Below are 22,393 nucleotides of genomic sequence, written 5' to 3' on the forward strand. Positions count from 1 at the left end.
TAAAGTTGCGCACTGTGGACAAAGACAAATCTAGATCTCTGGAGATGGACGTGTAACCTGGAGACTGTTGATATTTTTCCACAATTTTGGTTCCCAAGTCCTCAGACAGTTCTCTTCTCCTCTTTCTGTTCTCTTCTCCTCTTTCTGTTCTCTTCTCCTCTTTCTGTTCTCTTCTCCTCTTTCTGTTCTCTTCTCCTCTTTCTGTTCTCTTCTCCTCTTTCTGTTCTCTTCTCCTCTTTCTGTTCTCTTCTCCTCTTTCTGTTCTCTCCTCCTCTTTCTGTTCTCTTCTCCTCTTTCTGTTCTCTTCTCCTCTTTCTGTTCTCTCTTCTCCTCTTTCTGTTCTCTCCTCCTCTTTCTGTTCTCTCTTCTCCTCTTTCTGTTCTCTTCTCCTCTTTCTGTTCTCTTCTCCTCTTTCTGTTCTCTCCTCCTCTTTCTGTTCTCTCTTCTCCTCTTTCTGTTCTCTTCTCCTCTTTCTGTTCTCTTCTCCTCTTTCTGTTCTCTCCTCCTCTTTCTGTTCTCTCTTCTCCTCTTTCTGTTCTCTCTTCTCCTCTTTCTGTTCTCTCTTCTCCTCTTTCTGTTCTCTCTTCTCCTCTTTCTGTTCTCTCCTCCTCTTTCTGTTCTCTTCTCCTCTTTCTGTTCTCTTCTCCTCTTTCTGTTCTCTTCTCCTCTTTCTGTTCTCTTCTCCTCTTTCTGTTCTCTTCTCCTCTTTCTGTTCTCTTCTCCTCTTTCTGTTCTCTTCTCCTCTTTCTGTTCTCTTCTCCTCTTTCTGTTCTCTCCTCCTCTTTCTGTTCTCTTCTCCTCTTTCTGTTCTCTTCTCCTCTTTCTGTTCTCTCTTCTCCTCTTTCTGTTCTCTCCTCCTCTTTCTGTTCTCTCTTCTCCTCTTTCTGTTCTCTTCTCCTCTTTCTGTTCTCTTCTCCTCTTTCTGTTCTCTCCTCCTCTTTCTGTTCTCTCTTCTCCTCTTTCTGTTCTCTTCTCCTCTTTCTGTTCTCTTCTCCTCTTTCTGTTCTCTCCTCCTCTTTCTGTTCTCTCTTCTCCTCTTTCTGTTCTCTCTTCTCCTCTTTCTGTTCTCTCTTCTCCTCTTTCTGTTCTCTCTTCTCCTCTTTCTGTTCTCTCCTCCTCTTTCTGTTCTCTTCTCCTCTTTCTGTTCTCTTCTCCTCTTTCTGTTCTCTCTTCTCCTCTTTCTGTTCTCTCCTCCTCTTTCTGTTCTCTCTTCTCCTCTTTCTGTTCTCTCTTCTCCTCTTTCTGTTCTCTCTTCTCCTCTTTCTGTTCTCTCTTCTCCTCTTTCTGTTCTCTCTTCTCCTCTTTCTGTTCTCTCCTCCTCTTTCTGTTCTCTTCTCCTCTTTCTGTTCTCTTCTCCTCTTTCTGTTCTCTCTTCTCCTCTTTCTGTTCTCTCCTCCTCTTTCTGTTCTCTCTTCTCCTCTTTCTGTTCTCTCTTCTCCTCTTTCTGTTCTCTCTCCTCCTCTTTCTGTTCTCTCCTCTTTCTGTTCTCTTCTCCTCTTTCTGTTCTCTCTTCTCCTCTTTCTGTTCTCTCCTCCTCTTTCTGTTCTCTCTTCTCCTCTTTCTGTTCTCTTCTCCTCTTTCTGTTCTCTTCTCCTCTTTCTGTTCTCTCCTCCTCTTTCTGTTCTCTCTTCTCCTCTTTCTGTTCTCTCTTCTCCTCTTTCTGTTCTCTCTTCTCCTCTTTCTGTTCTCTCTTCTCCTCTTTCTGTTCTCTCTTCTCCTCTTTCTGTTCTCTTCTCCTCTTTCTGTTCTCTCTTCTCCTCTTTCTGTTCTCTCCTCCTCTTTCTGTTCTCTCCTCCTCTTTCTGTTCTCTTCTCCTCTTTCTGTTTTCTTCTCCTCTTTCTGTTCTCTTCTCCTCTTTCTGTTCTCTTCTCCTCTTTCTGTTCTCTTCTCCTCTTTCTGTTCTCTTCTCCTCTTTCTGTTCTCTTCTCCTCTTTCTGTTCTCTTCTCCTCTTTCTGTTCTCTCCTCCTCTTTCTGTTCTCTTCTCCTCTTTCTGTTCTCTCTTCTCCTCTTTCTGTTCTCTCTTCTCCTCTTTCTGTTCTCTCTTCTCCTCTTTCTGTTCTCTCCTCCTCTTTCTGTTCTCTCCTCCTCTTTCTGTTCTCTCTTCTCCTCTTTCTGTTCTCTCTTCTCCTCTTTCTGTTCTCTTCTCCTCTTTCTGTTCTCTTCTCCTCTTTCTGTTCTCTCCTCCTCTTTCTGTTCTCTCTTCTCCTCTTTCTGTTCTCTCTTCTCCTCTTTCTGTTCTCTCTTCTCCTCTTTCTGTTCTCTCTTCTCCTCTTTCTGTTCTCTCCTCCTCTTTCTGTTCTCTTCTCCTCTTTCTGTTCTCTTCTCCTCTTTCTGTTCTCTCTTCTCCTCTTTCTGTTCTCTTCTCCTCTTTCTGTTCTCTCTTCTCCTCTTTCTGTTCTCTCTTCTCCTCTTTCTGTTCTCTCTCCTCCTCTTTCTGTTCTCTCCTCCTCTTTCTGTTCTCTTCTCCTCTTTCTGTTCTCTTCTCCTCTTTCTGTTCTCTTCTCCTCTTTCTGTTCTCTTCTCCTCTTTCTGTTCTCTCTTCTCCTCTTTCTGTTCTCTCTTCTCCTCTTTCTGTTCTCTCTTCTCCTCTTTCTGTTCTCTCTTCTCCTCTTTCTGTTCTCTCCTCCTCTTTCTGTTCTCTCCTCCTCTTTCTGTTTTCTCCTCTTTCTGTTCTCTCCTCTTTCTGTTCTCTTCTCCTCTTTCTGTTGTCCATGCTTAGTGTGACACACACAGACACACAATGCAAAGACTAAGTGAACTTCTCTCCTTTTTATCTGCTTTCAGGTGTGATTGTTATATTGCCCACACCTGTTACTTGCCCCAGGTGAGTATAAAGGAACATCACAGGCTGGAAACAATCTTATTTATCCACAATTTTGAAAGGGGCCAATAATTGTGTCCGGCCCATTTTTGGAGTTTGGTGACATTAGGTCCAATTTGCTTTTTTCCTCCTTTTTCCAATACACACAAAGGGAATAAACATGTGTATAGCAAAACCTGTGTTACTGCAATATATATATATACAGAGGAGAGGAGATCTATATATATATATATACAGAGGAGAGGAGATCTATATATATATATATATATACACAGAGGAGAGGAGATCTATATATATATATATATATATATATATATATATATATATATATATATATATATACATACAGAGGAGAGGAGATCTATATATATATATATATATATATATATATATATATATATATATATATATATACACACAAAGGGAATAAACATGTGTATAGCAAAACCTGTGTTACTGCAATATATATATACAGAGGAGAGGAGATATATATATATATATATATATATATATATATATATATATATATATACAGAGGAGAGGAGATCTATATATATATACACACACACAGAGGAGAGGAGATAAATATATATATATATACACACACAAAGGGAATAAACATGTGTATAGCAAAACCTGTGTTACTGCAATATATATATATATATATATATATATATATATATACAGAGGAGAGGAGATCTATATATATACAGAGGAGAGGAGATATATATATATATATATATATATATATATATATATATACAGAGGAGAGGAGATCTATATATATATATATATATATATATATATATATACAGAGGAGAGGAGATCTATATATATATATACAGAGGAGAGGAGATATATATATATATATATATATATATATATATATATACACAGAGGAGAGGAGATCTATATATATATATATATATATATATATATATATATATATATATATATATACAGAGGATATATATATATATATATACAAAGGGAATAAACATGTGTATAGCAAAACCTGTGTTACTGCAATATATATATATACAGAGGAGAGGAGATCTATATATATATATATATATATATATATATATATATATATATATATACACACAGAGGAGAGGAGATCTCTCTCTCTCTCTCTATATATATATATATATATATATATATATATATATATATATACAGAGGAGAGGAGATCTATATATATATATACAGAGGAGAGGAGATATATATATATATATATATATATATATATATATATATATATATATATATATATATATATATACAGAGGAGAGGAGATCTATATATATATATATATATACACACAGAGGAGAGGAGATCTATATATATATATATATATATATATATACACACAGAGGAGAGGAGATCTATATATATACACACACACAAAAGGAATAAACATGTGTATAGCAAAACCTGTGTTACAGGACTTCCGGTTCCGGCGCGGGCATGTAGGCAGCGAGGAGACGGAGCTCCTCACACCCCGGATCCCCTACCCGCACCGAACACCGGCCACGGTCACCAGCCTGACCAACTCTGAGGTGATCCCGGGAGGTCTCGCGGCAGCTCTGGAGCCCCGACAGACGCGTCGCAGACACGTGCAGCTCCTATACACAGCGCGGCTCCCGCGAGTGAGCGCAGTGCGGCCGCCATCTTCGGCACTGCAGAGGGGACGGAGCACGGACCTGCTTGACACTCATGGAACGGTGAGCCACCCACAACTACTTCAGTAGGGGCTGGAGTTGTCCCCCATTTAAGCAGCAGGTCTGAGGGGCGCAGGGACCGGAGATAAGGTTCATACAGCGGACAGCAGTGATCCCCAGACTTCACTAGTGACTGCCCCCATCTTCTATCATAAGGAGGACACAGCTGAGAGGGGAAAGGACAGGAGAGAGGACTGTTCATTTACTTACCAGCACCTTGTTAACTCCTGCAACACAGGGACAGCTTATTCTACTCATCCCCCATCAGCTTCCTTACCAACACCTGATCGGACGGTGTCTCTTGGCCAGGATTGTGTCCATATTACATATGGTCCCACCTAAACTGTATGGTGCAACCCCTGTGACCGTCTCTCTTCCTCATTCATTACAATGGACAAATTCCTCAATAAGAAAGCCACAAAGCAAAACCAGTCAGCAGGATCCCAGGTCTCTGCTGGGGATCAGACACATCCTCCGGCACAGCACCCACTGACTTCATGGCAGACATGGAAATATCGGGGAGTCAACCTCTGTTCACACAGGATGCTGTTCCTCCTCCTATGCAGCCAGCGACAGCTCCACAGCCGCAGAATCCGGTGGCTGATGTTTCCTTCTCTAATCCTACGGATTTACAGTCACTTGCAACGGCCTTGGTTCAACTGATTACCCCTAAAATCCAACAGACTTTGGAAACCACTATACGCTCCACGCTCACCCGTATACAAACCGAACTCGGTTCACATGCTGTAAGGCTGGAGGAGGCTGAGAAACGGATACTAGCCTTAGAGGATGAAAACAGTGATCTGGCGACTAGATTGAGACGGTCGGAATCTGACGCAATCACAGTCAGCGACAAGCTGGATGATCTAGAAAATCGCTCACGACGCAATAATCTTCGCCTGGTAGGCGTCAGTGAACTGATTCCAGCGGCTGATCTGCAGACATTTTGCGAAAGCGACCTCCCAAAGGCTCTGGGTCTCCCCTACAAATGCAGGGTGGAAAGGGCACACAGGCTCGGCCGAGTACAAACTACTGATCCCCGCTCCAGTGCTACCTCAGCTAACAGACCGCGCCAAGTAATTTTTAAGCTACTCGACTACAATGACAAGTTAGCCATCCTCAAGGCCTTTAGAAAGCGCACAACGCCTCTCACATATCGCAATACGAAGATCTTGATATTTGAAGATTTTTCAGCTGAACTTTCGAAAAAAAGGCGAGCTTACGGAAAGATAGGTACTGATCTGTTTAAAGCGAAGAGGAGATTTCAGCTGCAATATCCGGCTACCTTAAAGGTTTTTCGGGATGATGGGACTTTCGTGACCTACCAGACTCCGGCTGCTGCGGAGGCTGCCCTCAGAGACACCCTGACAGAACGTGATTGTTCATCTAGAGTTCGCTCACCGGTGCACAGTGCAGCCTCTCCGCGATCAAGAGGCGAATTGCCCCCGAGACGCAGAGAGGATCTTCAGGATCTGGAATCCGATAAACGGCGTAGAAAGAAGTCGGCTGGAGGCCGCAGCAGGAGCAGCAGATCTTCTTCGCCAGATTGAGTATTATTCCTGACATGCTAATTTCTTTTTTTTTTCCTACAGGGGGGTCCTACTTGAGTCCTGCTAGAGACATTGCTCTACCTATTAGTAACTGTGACTTTTAGAGAAAGGAGACTAAAATGGAGCAGATGTTATAAAGTTGTTTTTCCTATAGTCAGTTGGGAAATGTTGTAGTTGACCACATGGCAGGGGGGCAGAGCAGAGAATTCTATGATGGCCGAGGTCTCTCTGATATGGCCGCTACTCTGGGATCCGTGAGTGGGGGCCCTGGTTCTGCTATGTGCCCGAAAAAAGAGAAGTCACCAACACAAAAGACGGTCTCCTATCTCCCATCATGGAGGCTGTTATGTTCTGATGTTTACTGCTGTTTTTTTTTCTTTTTTTCTTTTTCTGTTATTGGTTTGGGGAATTTCCTCACATTGTTTTTGATGGCTATGTTTCGGAGAGGCCGTAATGTCACTATGCAATATGCAGGGTTGTTCCCGGAGTCGCATAGACCTCAATATTTGTACAATTCCGTGATTCTCTTAACGATATTGCTTTTACAGCTTGCATTCTCCTTCTCCTCTTTCCTACACGCTCTTACCCCTCTCCCCCCCCCCCCCCCCAATGGCCCTCTCTATTTCCTAGTATCCTTTTCACTTTCACCCTCCCTTCTATGGGACTTATCTACTAGTATGTGTAAAGTTATTACGTGGAATGTGAAGGGGTTAAAATCACCACATAAAAGGATGAAAATTTTGCGTTTTTTGAAACGTTTGCGGCCTGATGTGGTTCTTCTTCAAGAGACTCGCCTTGAGGCAGCAGACTTTTCCAGAATGCAAAAGCTGTGGGTGGGGAAAGTACTGGGCTCACCGGCGGTGGACGGTAGAGCAGGAGTGATGACTTTTACTACATAAATCCTTTGCTTGCAAAATTCTTTCTCATGAAGCTGACACGAGTGGTAGGTTGTCTCAATTTCAACTGGAACACAATGGAGATGCTTTCAGTATATACAATGTTTATGCTCCGAATACAGATAATCACCGTTTTTTTGCTTCTTTGGCAGATATAGTACAACAGACGGCGGGATCCCTCACAATCCTGGGTGGTGACCTCAACTCCGTGGGTGACCCGTCAGTTGACCGTAAAGGTACCTCCCACATGCACTCATCCACAAGACATAGTGACAAAGTGCTTCCATCTTTTCTTACCAATGCGGGACTGACAGATGCTTGGAGACATATATGCACCCTGACAATCGGGACTTCACACATTTTTCTCACGTACATAACTCGTGGTCCCGTATTGATTATTTCTTGACCAGCCCACTTGTATGTGCCAGACTGAAGTTGACTGATATACTGGACATGGTAATATCGGACCACTCCCCGGTGGTTCTAGAACTCCTGCCGTCATCCCCCAAGGGCACTGACTTTTTATGGCGTTTCCCGTCCTTTTTAACCAAGGATGAATCTTTCCTGAGCCTGTTGAGGGGATGGTGGCTGGAGTTTGAGGTGGACAATGCCCAACACAAGGGAGACCCGAAGCTGTATTGGGGGACGGCGAAAGTTGTCTTGCAGGGTAAGATTCTGGCATACACTAGTTCCTTAAAACGCAAGACTTTAGAGGGCCATGCCAAGGCTAGTGCTACCCTGTCAGAAGCTTATGCTGCTTTTCTTGCTTCTCCAACCCCCGCTCATAAACTACAATGGCAGGAGGCACGTTCCGCCTATGAGTTGTGGTTGGATAGGAGGGAACGCATGTATCGATCGCATTTTGAAGCAGACCTTTTTAGACATGGGAATAAATCGGGGAGACTACTGGCCAGACTAGCGAAGGGAGCGTACACCCCGATGCATGTACTGACTTTGAGGGATGACCAGGGACGCTCCTGTTCGGATCCTCATACTGTTAATGAGGTTCTTGGATCCTATTATACCAAGTTATACTCTGCTGATCCTGACGCGACGAGGGAAGGGACGGCCTTCTTAACGGGTTTGGAACTCCCTAGTCTGACGGACGAGCAATGTCAGGTGCTAAATGCTGATGTGACGGAGGAGGAGGTGCGGGCGACTATTTGCTGCTTAGCTAATGGGAAGGCCCCGGGCCCGGATGGCTATTCTAGCGAATTTTTTAAACCCCTGGTTGAACAGATAGTTCCCACGCTCACAGGATTCTTTAATGCCATCCTACAGTCAGGCACGCTTCCTTCGGCAGCGAAGATAGCGTACATAAAAGTTCTTAAACTTAATGGATCCAATGGATCCTGGCTCCTATAGACCAATCTCCCTCATCGATCAAGACGTGAAACTGCTGTCAAAAATTCTGGCGGATAGGCTAGCCAAATTATTACCCATGCTAGTTGGAGATCATCAAGTAGGCTTTGTGAAGTCGAGCTCGGCGGTCACCAATATCCGTAAAGTCCTGGCGGTGATGGATAGTGTGGGCTCCCGCCCTTTCTCTGCTTCCCGTCCTGCACTGCTGACACTTGACGCCGAAAAGGCTTTCGACAATGTGAGATGGGAATGGCTGGACCTGGTGCTAACTAAATTTGGCATTACTGGCTGTTTCGCAGCTTATATCTGAGGCATGTATCGGGGCCTAATAGCGAGGGTTTACACGCCTGGCATTCTCTCCCGACAGATACCAGTCATGAAAGGCACGAGACAGGGGTGTCCGTTGTCACCCTTATTATTTGACCTTGCGATTGAACCCTTGGCGCGTTTTCTGATCTCGTCTAATTTGTATAAAGGCATCATGGTGGGCGGTGAGGAACTTAAATTGTCGTTGTTTGCTGATGATGCCCTCCTTTCTCTTAGTAATCCGAGGGAGGAGGTGCCAAGGGTTCTCGATAGCTTATCTAGAATAGGCGACTTCACAGGCTACAGAATAAATGCCTCCAAGAATGTTTTGTTGCCCCTAGGGACATCACCTATTAGAGATCGGGAGACCCTAGGAGGCGGGAGGGTGACGGTATCTAGCACTCACATCACTTATTTGGGCATTAAAATAGGACGTACCCCTGACACACTTTATTCTCTCAATTACATGCCCCTGTTTCACAAAATTATAACTGAGCTGAAGCGTTGGGAAAATCTGCCCTTATCCTTTTTGGGGCGCTGCCATTTGATAAAAATGATAAGTTTCCCGCGCCTGTTGTACCCCTTGCAAACATTCCCTATCTTGCTCAGGCATGTGGATGTGAAAAGACTGTCTTCGGCCTTTTCACGTTTCATATGGCAGGGTAAACGCCCTAGGATTGCTCTACAAAAACTGATGTTAGGTAAAACAGAGGGGGGGGTGAATTTCCCTAATATTCGGGGATATAATCTGACATGTATTTTTCGGCATGTCATGGATTGGCTGCATGAGACCACTTATTATTCCAATCTTGTTGTTGAAAAGGCTTTAGCTGCACCATGGTCTCTCCCAGCGCTCCTTCACACTGCTTATGCCAAATTGCCTTCTGAAGTGAAAAGCTCGATTATTCTCAGGGACACCGTTGTTGCCTGGAAAGAAATGCGGAAGCTGTTTGGTCTTCCCTTCTTACTCTCGAAGCGTATGCCGCTTCTTAATCACCCCGACTTCCCTCAGGGAAGATCTTCTAACTGGTTACGCCACTGGGGAGACAAAGGGATAAAGACGACAGCATCTTTACTAGACGCTGAGGGACGGAGGTGGTTGACGCCTGACAAAATACTTACCAGACATGGTCTCCCCCGCTCTCACGTGCTGTATGCTAACCAAACTTATACCTTTTGTATGTCGAGACTTAGAGATCTGTCCACGGAAGTGTCCTCTCACGCTTTTGACGACATAGTAGGAGCTGATCCGAGGAGGGCATCTATATCCTCCTTATATCTAGCTTTTCGTTCCCGCTTCTCAAAAATCCATCCTAATGCAGTGTTCAGTACGTGGGAGCGATGGACTAATGACGCTGACATCGCTGCTACCATCCTGTCGTGATGGGAGGCGGTGCGCAAAAATGTTATTACCGAACGATGGCGGGAGACCTATTTTAAAATGGCTCATGCAGCCATCTATGGCTTTAACATACTCCCCTCGCTGACCTTTCCTGATAGGATCACTCAATGCCCGAAATGCCAGACATCACTTACGAACTTCTACCATGGGGTATGGGACTGTGCATTTACTGCGACTTATTGGCGCACGATTTGCTCCTATGTGCATGATCATTGGAAAGTGCGACTTCAATTCACTCCACAAACGTTGCTCTTTCATCAACTACGCCCGCCGGAGGGTGGAGCTGAGGAGGGGGGGAGGGAGGGGAGACCACCCCAATTTATCCACGTTGTGCTTCTGGTTGCATTGAGATGCCTATTACTGACATGGCTCGAATCACATACTCCTGATTTATAGACAGAATTGATGCAGAAAATCATATGGACTCAGGGACCAAGAAATTTTTAAAAAAATGGCGAACTTTTATAATATCTCATCTTACTCCTTTAGAGATAATAGCTGTTGTGCACCCATTTAGACACACGTCTTGGTAGAACACTGAGATGCTTGGAGCCCTGCGTTTGCCAGATGAGAATTGAGGTAATAATATGTTCTGATACTTACTGTTTATACATTTTCTTACCTACATACTGTATCTAACTTAGATACGAGGTCTGGCCCAGGGATAGTTATTCTATAGGTTGGATGAAGTATATACCCTGTGATGTTATATTTACTGTATCGGAGAAATACGATGTTGCCTCACTGTTCTTTTACATGTATCACTTATGTTTTATATGTATTGTTTGAAATTCTTTAATAAAAACTATATTTGAAAAAAAAAAAACTGTTACTGCAATATATATACAGAGGAGAGGAGATATATATATATATATATATATATATATATATATATACAGAGGAGAGGAGATCTATATATATATACAGAGGAGAGGAGATCTATATATATATACAGAGGAGAGGAGATATATATATATATATATATATATATAGAGGAGAGGAGATCTATATATATATACAGAGGAGAGGAGATCTATATATATATACAGAGGAGAGGAGATCTATATATATATATACAGAGGAGAGGAGATCTATATATATATACAGAGGAGAGGAGATATATATATATATATATATATATATATATATATACACAGAGGAGATCTATATATATACAGAGGAGAGGAGATCTATATATATATACAGAGGAGAGGAGATCTATATATATATATACAGAGGAGAGGAGATCTATATATATACAGAGGAGAGGAGATCTATATATATATACAGAGGAGAGGAGATCTATATATATATACAGAGGAGAGGAGATCTATATATATATATACAGAGGAGAGGAGATCTATATATATATACAGAGGAGAGGAGATCTATATATATATACAGAGGAGAGGAGATCTATATATATATACAGAGGAGAGGAGATCTATATATATATACAGAGGAGAGGAGATATATATATATATATATATATATATATATACAGAGGAGAGGAGATCTATATATATATATATATATATATATATATACAGAGGAGATCTATATATATATATATATATATATATATATATATACACAGAGGAGAGGAGATCTATATATATATATATATATATATATATATATACAGAGGAGAGGAGATCTATATATATATATATATATATATATATACAGAGGAGAGGAGATCTATATATATATACACAGAGGAGAGGAGATCTATATATATATACACAGAGGAGAGGAGATCTATATATATATATACAAAGGAGAGGAGATCTATATATATATATATATATATATATATACAGAGGAGAGGATATATATATATATATATATATATATATATATATATATATATATATACAGAGGAGAGGAGATCTATATATATATATACAGAGGAGAGGAGATCTATATATATATATACAGAGGAGAGGAGATCTATATATATATATACAGAGGAGAGGAGATCTATATATATATACAGAGGAGAGGAGATCTATATATATATACAGAGGAGAGGAGATCTATATATATATACAGAGGAGAGGAGATCTATATATATATATATATATATATATATATATATATATATATATATATACAGAGGAGATCTATATATATATATATATATATATATATATATATATTATATACACAGAGGAGAGGAGATCTATATATATATATACAAAGGAGAGGAGATCTATATATATATATACAGAGGAGAGGAGATCTATATATATATATATACAGAGGAGAGGAGATCTATATATATATATATATACAGAGGAGAGGAGATCTATATATATATATATATATATATAGAGAGGAGAGGAGATCTATATATATATATATATATATATATATACAGAGGAGAGGAGATCTATATATATATATATATATATATATATATATATATATATATATACAGAGGAGAGGAGATCTATATATATACACACACAGAGGAGAGGAGATCTATATATATATATATATATATATATATATACAGAGGAGAGGAGATCTATATATATATGTGTATATATATACACAGAGGAGAGGAGATCTATATATATATATATATATACAGAGGAGAGGAGATCTATATATATACAGAGGAGAGGAGATCTATATATATATATACAGAGGAGAGGAGATCTATATATATATATATATATATATATATATACAGAGGAGAGGAGATATATATATATATATATATATACATACAGAGGAGAGGAGATATATATATATATATACATACAGAGGAGAGGAGATCTATATATATATATACAGAGGAGAGGAGATCTATCTATATACACACAGAGGAGAGGAGATCTATATATATACACACAGAGGAGAGGAGATCTATATATATATACAGAGGAGAGGAGATATATATATATATATACAAAGGGAATAAACCTGTGTTACTGCAATCCTTTCCTGTGAGAAATACTTCATTATATAGAGACATTTCAGGGGGGACACTATATACGGCCATGACTGTGTGTGATAATACATCAGCCACTTCTTATACTAACACATAGTGATCACAGCTTTTCCAGTATCCTGAATGACTTATGTGATGATACACCAGCCCCTTCTTATAAAAAGATGTAGACTGGTTGGACATCACACAGCTTTCAAAGTATCCTGAATGACAGGAGTTTTGCCAGTTGGCCCCAAATGGTATACAGTGTACGATGTGCAGTCACACGGGCAGTCTCTTTATTAACACGTGGGCAGTCTCTTTATTAACACGTGGGCAGTCTCTCTCATCGAACGTGGGCAGTCTCTCTCATCGCACGTGCGCAGTCTCTCTCTCATCGCACGTGGGCAGTCTGTCTCATCGCACGTGGGCAGTCTGTCTCATCGCACGTGGGCAGTCTGTCTCATCGCACGTGGGCAGTCTGTCTCATCGCACGTGGGCAGTCTGTCTCATCGCACGTGGGCAGTCTGTCTCATCGCACGTGGGCAGTCTGTCTCATCGCACGTGGGCAGTCTGTCTCATCGCACGTGGGCAGTCTGTCTCATCGCACGTGGGCAGTCTGTCTCATCGCACGTGGGCAGTCTGTCTCATCGCACGTGGGCAGTCTGTCTCACATTGTCACTGTACACAAGTTATTTTTCTCTATTCTGATTTGCTTGTAAGCGTTGTCTTTAGTAAACTCCGGCTGCCGCTTTGGCGCACGTCTTAAACGTAGTTCTATATCTGCTCCAAGCAGCTGGGGACTCCTACACTATATGAACTATAATAAATCTGTCAGGCCCCACCCCATTTTATGCTAAACCCGCCCACTTATTTAAAAATTACACACAACCTGGCGAAAAACTGCAAATCGCTTTTTGCGCAAAATTCTTCAGACTTGTTCTATGTCATAGACAACGGTAATAATCGTCCATTAACCCTTTATCCTGGTGTCTCTGCAGAAGGGGAAGGAGCTGCTGACAGCCAGTAATCTCCCACGGGGTCACTGTGTCATCTGCCTCTATGGATTCCAGGTAATGTAATGCCTCTCTCCCCTATCCCTCCGAGGGGGCCCTCCTGCGGGGAGGCTGTGCGTACGGCAGGGGGCCCTACTGCGGGGAGGCTGTGCATATGGCAGGGGGCCCTACTGCGGGGAGGCTGTGCATACGGCAGGGGGCCCTCCTGCGGGGAGGCTGTGCATACGGCAGGGGGCCCTACTGCGGGGAGGCTGTGCATACGGCAGGGGGCCCTACTGCGGGGAGGCTGTGCATACGGCAGGGGGCCCTACTGCGGGGAGGCTGTGCATACGGCAGGGGGCCCTACTGCGGGGAGGCTGTGCATATGGCAGGGGGCCCTACTGCGGGGAGGCTGTGCATATGGCAGGGGGCCCTCCTGCGGGGAGGCTATGCATATGGCAGGGGGCCCTACTGCGGGGAGGCTGTGCATATGGCAGGGGGCCCTCCTGCGGGGAGGCTGTGCATATGGCAGGGGGCCCTACTGTGGGGAGGCTGTGCATACGGCAGGGGGCCCTCCTGCGGGGAGGCTGTGCATACGGCAGGGGGCCCTCCTGCGGGGAGGCTGTGCATATGGCAGGGGGCCCTACTGCGGGGAGGCTGTACATATGGCAGGGGGCCCTACTGTGGGGAGGCTGTGCATATGGCAGGGGGCCCTCCTGCGGGGAGGCTATGCATATGGCAGGGGGCCCTACTGCGGGGAGGCTGTGCATATGGCAGGGGGCCCTCCTGCGGGGAGGCTGTGCATATGGCAGGGGGCCCTACTGTGGGGAGGCTGTGCATATGGCAGGGGGCCCTCCTGCGGGGAGGCTGTGCATATGGCAGGGGGCCCTCCTGCGGGGAGGCTGTGCATATGGCAGGGGGCCCTCCTGCGGGGAGGCTGTGCATATGGCAGGGGGCCCTACTGCGGGGAGGCTGTGCATATGGCAGGGGGCCCTACTGCGGGGAGGCTGTGCATATGGCAGGGGGCCCTACTGCGGGGAGGCTGTGCATATGGCAGGGGGCCCTACTGCGGGGAGGCTGTGCATATGGCAGGGGGCCCTACTGCGGGGAGGCTGTGCATATGGCAGGGGGCCCTACTGCGGGGAGGCTGTGCATATGGCAGGGGGCCCTACTGCGGGGAGGCTGTGCATATGGCAGGGGGCCCTACTGCGGGGAGGCTGTGCATATGGCAGGGGGCCCTACTGCGGGGAGGCTGTGCATATGGCAGGGGGCCCTACTGCGGGGAGGCTGTGCATATGGCAGGGGGCCCTACTGCGGGGAGGCTATGCATATGGCAGGTCTGTTACTCTTTTAATCTGACATTTCCCGTAGGAGGACGATGGTCTGACTAAGACGCAGTGTTTCCATCACTTTCACTCGTACTGTCTGGGCCGCTATGTCCAGCACTGCCTGGAGTCCAGCGGCAGGGAGGTGAGTGGGCTCTGGTATCTGCAGCGGGGAGTGGAGGGGGCTCTGGCGTCGGGGGTGGGGGCTCTGGCGTCGGGGGTGGGGGCTCTGGCGTCGGGGGCTCTGGCATCGGGGGGGGGTTCTGGCGTTGGGGGCTCTGGCATGGGGAGGGGGCTCTGGCGTCGGGGGTGGGGGCTCTGGCATCGGGGGGGGGGTTCTGGCGTTGGGGGAGGGGGGCTCTGGCGTCTGGGCCTCCGGGGGGGCGGGGGGGGGGGGGGGGGGTTATATCCTGACCCCGCACTTTTCTGCCTTCAGTCTCATTCAGTGAATCTTCTTGCAGGAACCTGTTGAATGTCCTGTTTGTCGTGAAGGTCTTAACTTTGACTTTAAGAAGCTTCAGGCCGCCGCCCCCCCACAGCAGCCGGAGGTAGGAGGCCCCCGATTATTCCTGAATTACCCCCTTTATATAGTCCCAGCGGCTCATTGGGTTGGTGTTTCATCCCTAGGAGCTGTTTGTTCCAGACTCGCTCACGTTACAGAGAGATAAAGAATTGCGTCAGGTTTATGAGCGCCAGCGAGCGAAAGGAGGAATAATCGACCTGGAGGCCGAGAAGAATCGCTTCTTCATCAGTATCCAGGAGGTGAGGACTGGGACCGAACCGGAGGCTGCACACCACATAATATAGGGGATTACAGGACCGGATAATAATGGTATCGGGGGGGGGGGAGACTTACAGGACCAGGATAATAATGGTATGGGGGGGGGGGGGGGGATTACAGGACCAGGATAATAATGGTATGGGGGGGGGGGATTACAGGACCAGGATAATAATGGTATGGGGGGGATTACAGGATCGGAACCGAACTGGAGGCTGCACACCGCATAATATAGGGGATTACAGGACCGGATAATAATGGTATCGGGGGGGGGGGGGGGGGAGATTCCAGGATAATAATGGTATGAGGGGGGGATTACAGGACCAGGATAATAATGGTATGGGGGGGGGGATTACAGGACCAGGATAATAATGGTATCGGGGGGGGGGGGGGGATTACAGGACCAGGATAATAAGGTATCGGGGGGGGGGGGGGGGGATTACAGGACCAGGATAATAAGGTATCGGGGGGGGGGGGGGGGAATGACAGGACCAGGATAATAAGGTATCGGGGGGGATTACAGGACCAGGATAATAAGGTATCGGGGGGGGGGGGGGGGGGAATGACAGGACCAGGATAATAAGGTATCGGGGGGGATTACAGGACCAGGATAATAATGGTATGGGGGGGGGGGGGGGGATTACAGGACCCTGATAATAATGGTATCGGGGGGGGGGGGGGGGGGGGGGAGATTCCAGGATAATAATGGTATGAGGGGGGGATTACAGGACCAGGATAATAATGGTATGGGGGGGGGGATTACAGGACCAGGATAATAATGGTATCGGGGGGGGGGGGGGGATTACAGGACCAGGATAATAAGGTATCGGGGGGGGGGGGGGGATTACAGGACCAGGATAATAAGGTATCGGGGGGGGGGGGGGGGGGGGGAATGACAGGACCAGGATAATAAGGTATCGGGGGGGATTACAGGACCAGGATAATAAGGTATCGGGGGGGGGGGGGGGGGGGAATGACAGGACCAGGATAATAAGGTATCGGGGGGGATTACAGGACCAGGATAATAATGGTATGGGGGGGGGGGGGGGATTACAGGACCAGGATAATAATGGTATCGGGGGGTGGGGGGGAATTACAGGACCAGGATAATAAGGTATTGGGGGGGGGAAATGACAGGACCAGGATAATAAGGTATTGGGGGGGGATTACTGGACCAGGATAATAATGGTACCGGGGGGGGGGGGGGGGGGGAGATTACAGGACCAGGATAATAAGGTATTGGGGGGGGGGGAATGACAGGACCAGGATAATAAGGTATCGGGGGGGGGGGGGAATTGACAGGACCAGGATAATAAGGTATCGGGGGGGATTACAGGACCAGGGTAATAATGGTATGATACATCTGCATGTCACTATCTGAGTGTGCACTTGTCCGAGCATGGATACTTCAGCATGTCCCTTTGACAGTTTCTCGATTTTTCAGGGCTTTGGAAATACAACTCATGGTGTGAATTCTGCCGTATCTCGTTCATCAATGTCTGATGTCTATTCTGTGTCTCCTATCCAGACTCCTGCCAGTGATCACGCAGCTCAACAGACCCACCCTGCCTCGGCCGAGCAGACCCACCCTGGTGCCGAGCAGACCCACCCTGGTGCCGAGCAGACCCACCCTGGGACCGAGCAGACCCACCCTGCCTCGGCCGAGCAGACCCACCCTGGTGCCGAGCAGACCCACCCTGGTGCCGAGCAGACCCACCCTGCCTCGGCCGAGCAGACCCACCCTGGGACCGAGCCCAGGCTGGACCCTGATCTGCCGCCCTTCATCTCCAAGCCTCAGGTAGACAGGTGGACACATCTGTGTGGAAACAGACCCCTCAGCAGTCACCACCCCAATGGCCAGCAGCCCTGGCGAAGTAGCAGAGGATGGGCAGCTCGTGGCAGGCGCCGGCCAGGTGCCCGTAGAGTCTGGAGAGAAGACGACCACACCACAGCCAGAGGGAGGGCGATGGTACGAAACAGCAATGAGACAGTCCTGGCCATTTCGGTGGGAACGCCTGATCTCTAACACATTATAAATGATTAAATGAGGTGATGGGTGAATGTATGTGCGGAGTCACAGCAACACTGAGGATTTCAGGAGAAGCGTGTTGGGACCAGTGTATGGTCAGTGTGTGGCTGCCACTATTAACCATCTAAAGAAATGTTATAAATGTTCCTCAATATCCATAGATCTTTCAGTTTATGTAAAGGCTCAAGGGGGAGATCTGTCTAAACCTGTGCAGAGGAAGCTTTGACCATGGCCACCAATCAGATCGCTGCTTTCATTTTTAAAAGGCAATTGGTTTTTGCTTAATCTCTCCAAAGGATGGGGGATAAGATGTCTGATCGCAGGGTTCCTGCCCCCACGATCTCCGCGGAGCGCCTGACATTCTGTGCCAGGTGCTGTTCCAAACCTCTGAGTTTCCAGGACTGGAGATGTGATGTAACGCCACGTCTCCAGTCCTGGAAACTGACGTTTTCAAGACTGGAGCAGAACCCGGCACAGAATGTCGGGGGCTGCATGGAGATCATGGGGGGGTCCTGGTAACGAGCTCCCCCCCCCCCCCCCCCTCCCTTTAGATAGGGGATAAGATGTCCATGGGAGGAATACCCCTTTTAAGGATTGACCACAGGTTGTCAATGGGATTGAAATCAGGGAGTTTTCTGGCCATGGACCTAAAATGTTCACCGAGCCGGTTAGTTATGATTACTGCCTTGTGCCATGGTCCCATCGTGTTCACCACCACATCGCTCCTGGATGGTTGGAAACGTTACTTCTGGAGGATAGTTAGATCCCTGTAAGTGTTAGCACATCTCCTGAAAAGGATTTAGCCCTGGGACGGACTATGCACCCACGGAGAGCCCAGGAATGGCAGCTGGCAGGTGTCATCTGTACAGTGAGGAGAAGCTTCTTGAAGCCCCCTGGTGTCAAGAAGGGCAACAAGGAAGCCTATTCTTTCCTAGAAATGTTTTTAGGACACAGACATTGTGCAGGGATTAGATACCAAGGGACTGGGGTAAAGGGATTTCCTCTGATGAAGCCTTCAAATTGGGACTACTGGAAGAATGATTGTCTGGAGAAGAGAAGGTGACACCACGATGAATCCTGTGTTATTTGACAGTGAAGCCTTCTGAGACCTCCATGTATGGTGTGGGCTTACTCCCTATTCTGCCTAAGAACATGAATAAAGAAGATCTAACCATCCTCCAACCATCCAGGAGCAATATGGTGACGGATAAGACTTTATCTACCATGATGGAGACCATGTCCCAGATCTGAATCTGTGAGAACCTGAGGTCACTCTTCAAAAATCAGGAGGACATACAGAGATGGGGTAAGAAGGGGCGGTCAGGATGGACCCAGAAGTTTTGGAGAAGAAGGGTAAGTGCTGGAGATATTGAGTCTTTCCATAAACTTGTGTTTGTCAATAAAAGTTTTTTTCATACTTTTTATAAATTTTTATAATTGTTCTTCAGTAATTCTAGAAACATCAGACTGAAAGATCTAAAAAAAAATGTGTGAACCTGAAGTTTATGTCGCTGTTACCTCCTCCTGCTGCATCTAATGTTCATTCTGTGTCTCATATCTAGATTCCTGCCCGTGAAGATCTAGAGCTCCAGGCTGACCGACTCCCTGGTGCTGACCAGACCGACACTGGTGCAGAACCCAGGCCAGGCCCTGATCTGCCGCCCCTCGTCTTCAAGCCTCAGGTAGACGGGTGGACACATCGGTGTGGAAACAGACCCCTTAGCAGTGACCACACTAATTGCCAGCCCTGGCAAGGTAGCAGAGGATGGGCAGCTCGTGGCAGGAGGCGGCCAGGTGCCCGTAGAGTCTGCAGAGAAGACGACGATACCACAGCCAGAGGGAGGGCAATGGTACGAAACAGCAATGGGACAGTCCTGGCCCCTCCGGGGAGAACGCCTGATCTCTAACACATGTTATAAATGATTGAATAAAGTGTAATGGCCTCTGCGGGGTGTAAGGTGACGGATGAATGTATGTGCAGAGTCACAGGCTTCCCCAAGAGAAGTGTGGTGATGGTGACCTGTCTACTCATGATGGTGTTATTATGTTATGAGGGGGATGAAGTACATTGAGCAACACAAAACACAGGAGCAGGCAGCATGAATATACAGATTTATTGGTCTATGGCGACGGTCTGGATTTAGAATATGCAGTGCAGTCATCTCCAGGGTTCTTCTTTTATATACAAACATCCATAGGAAATAATGAGGTGGAGGTGGCCCGTGACCATGGGAGTCAGTGGGGGACATATTAGGCTGAATGGCGTCTGCTTATGTGGTCACCATCTTGTCAGAAAAAGCTGCAGTAACATGAGGGTAGAGAGCGTGGCACTGGAGCTGAGCATGGCACTGGAGCCGAGCGTGGCACTGGAGCTGCCGGTCATAGACGATGCTGCGGTGCTATTAGGAGACAGAGCTGCTGATCTAGAGAATGAGGCCTGCACACTGCGCCCATTAAGAGACTGCGGGGGACGGAAATTGTTCTGCAGAGTTTCCAAATTTCCTGTCACGTTTGTTTTTACAGCAGATGAGAATGCGCTTACCTGAAAGAGAAACAGAATACTTTATTGACAATGATTGAGAGAGCCGTGATGTCTCCCAAAGAGAACAAACGACTATAGGAGAACCCCAGAGAAGAAGTTTCCTGAGGAAAACCAATGACTGCAGGAGAACCCTGTAGAAGACGTCTCCCAAGGAAAACCAACGACTGTAGGAGAACCCCAGAGAAGACGTCGCCTGAGGAAAACCAACGACTATAGGAGAACTCCGGGGAAGATGTCTCCTGAGGAAAACCAATGACTGCAGGAGAACCCTGGAGAAGACGTCTCCTGAGGAAAACCAACGACTGTAGGAGAACCCCGGAGAAGATGTCTCCCGAGGAAAACCAACGACTGTAGGAGAACCCTGGAGAAGACGTCTCCTGAGGAAAACAAACGACTGTAGGACAACCCCGAAGAAGAGTGCCAACTGTTCGGCTCAGAATAAATGTACAATCATGGCCAGATGTTTTGAGAATGACAAACTTTGGGTTTCACACATTTTGTCAGATCTTTTGGTCAGATGTTTCTATAATTACTGAAGAACAATTAACATTTCTTACATTAAAAAGAAGAAAGAAAAGCTCTTATTGACAAATACACAAGACTTGATATTACCAAAGCCCTCCTAGTCTCCTGAAGTCCTCCCTATCGTGCTGATATAATTTTCTGCCAACCTAATGTGGGGGAACTACAATCCAATGTGGGGGAACATACTGCCTACGTAATGTGGGGGGAACATACTGCCTACGTAATGTGGGGGGAACATACTCCCTACCTAAGTTGTTTTTTTCTAAACTTAAACCTCAGTATTCTGATTTAATTGCAGTGCTGGCACTTTGAGGGAAAAAAAAAATTGGCATGCATTACGGTTTGGGCACTCAGGCTCAAAAAGGTTCACCATCACTACTCTATAGGATCCGTTCCTATGACCGCGCCCCTTCTGGGGTCTTGTTTGTTCACCCACTTTTTGAGGATTGACTACAGGTCCATGGGATTGAGATCTGGGGAGTTTCCTTGCCATGGACCTAAATGTTCATGTTTTTGACACCGAGTCACTTAGTTGTTACTTTTACACATTACCCCCCCCCCCACATACCCCCCCACCACATTACCTATACATCATACCTATACCCCCCCCCCGCAACAGGATCCCCATTTGTATTTCAAACCCCAACAAACAGTTGTCTCAGTTTCTGGTGGTCATACTCACAACTTTGGAGGGGACGGTTATTGGAGTCTTGAAGACGGTCCAGAGCACGACCTGATCACAGGTGGGGGTGGTGAGCGAGCCCATATAGCGGTAATACATTTTGAGATTGACGTCCCCCAGGAGATCAGCCAGCGAGACGCTCACATTCAACAATTTACCAGCTGACAGCCCATCCAGCTGATCCGAGAGAACCCCCAGCTGGGATCGATTAGTGGGGTCTGCCACCTGGAATAAAAGTGAGAGAGAGAACCATTAATCTAGCCTGCCCCATATTGTGGATACTAAGGATAGTCCCTTGTCTCATCATATGGCTAGCTTATATGAAGGATAGCCTTATACTTATCCCTATCTTATATGAATGATAGTGCAGCATGATTGAGGGAAGGTCTGGATAATTCGGGCAGCATTACTTACATCAATGAAGAATGCCAGAACTGCAATTCCACTGGGGTCTTGTTTGGCTTGTGAAAGGTTCATTCCTCCCTTTGTGTGGACAATGTGCATCTATAGGAAA

General features: G+C 46.1%; 2 protein-coding genes across 5 annotated transcripts in view; one reads left to right on the forward strand and one right to left on the reverse strand.

The window, feature by feature from the left end:
- The window catches only part of RNF25 (ring finger protein 25), a 61,461-nt gene extending 41,302 nt beyond the window's left edge, over positions 1-20,159 (forward strand). The window contains exons 3-9 of one of the 4 annotated variants that reach the window (XM_056554655.1): positions 14,005-14,076; positions 15,370-15,468; positions 15,785-15,871; positions 15,951-16,085; positions 17,630-17,696; positions 17,739-18,106; positions 19,693-20,159. In XM_056554655.1, the coding sequence (XP_056410630.1) occupies positions 14,005-14,076; positions 15,370-15,468; positions 15,785-15,871; positions 15,951-16,085; positions 17,630-17,696; positions 17,739-18,106; positions 19,693-20,037 (1,173 nt within the window). In that variant the 3' untranslated portion in view covers positions 20,038-20,159. Of the gene's footprint in view, positions 1-10,384; positions 10,642-14,004; positions 14,077-15,369; positions 15,469-15,784; positions 15,872-15,950; positions 16,086-17,629; positions 18,107-19,692 lie in introns of those variants that run through there. The other 3 variants (XM_056554656.1, XM_056554653.1, XM_056554654.1) reach the window with 3 other exon arrangements.
- Positions 20,160-20,230: 71 nt separating this feature from the next.
- The window catches only part of LOC130347378 (carbonic anhydrase 4-like), a gene marked incomplete at its 5' end in the record, with an annotated part of 83,676 nt that continues 81,513 nt past the window's right edge, over positions 20,231-22,393 (reverse strand). Inside the window, 3 exon segments of the mRNA XM_056554657.1 lie at positions 20,231-20,672; positions 21,880-22,104; positions 22,294-22,383. Coding sequence (XP_056410632.1) covers positions 20,409-20,672; positions 21,880-22,104; positions 22,294-22,383 — 579 coding nt within the window. The 3' untranslated portion in view covers positions 20,231-20,408.

This window comes from Hyla sarda, unplaced genomic scaffold (assembly GCF_029499605.1).
Source record: "Hyla sarda isolate aHylSar1 unplaced genomic scaffold, aHylSar1.hap1 scaffold_836, whole genome shotgun sequence".
NCBI lineage: Eukaryota > Metazoa > Chordata > Amphibia > Anura > Hylidae > Hyla > Hyla sarda.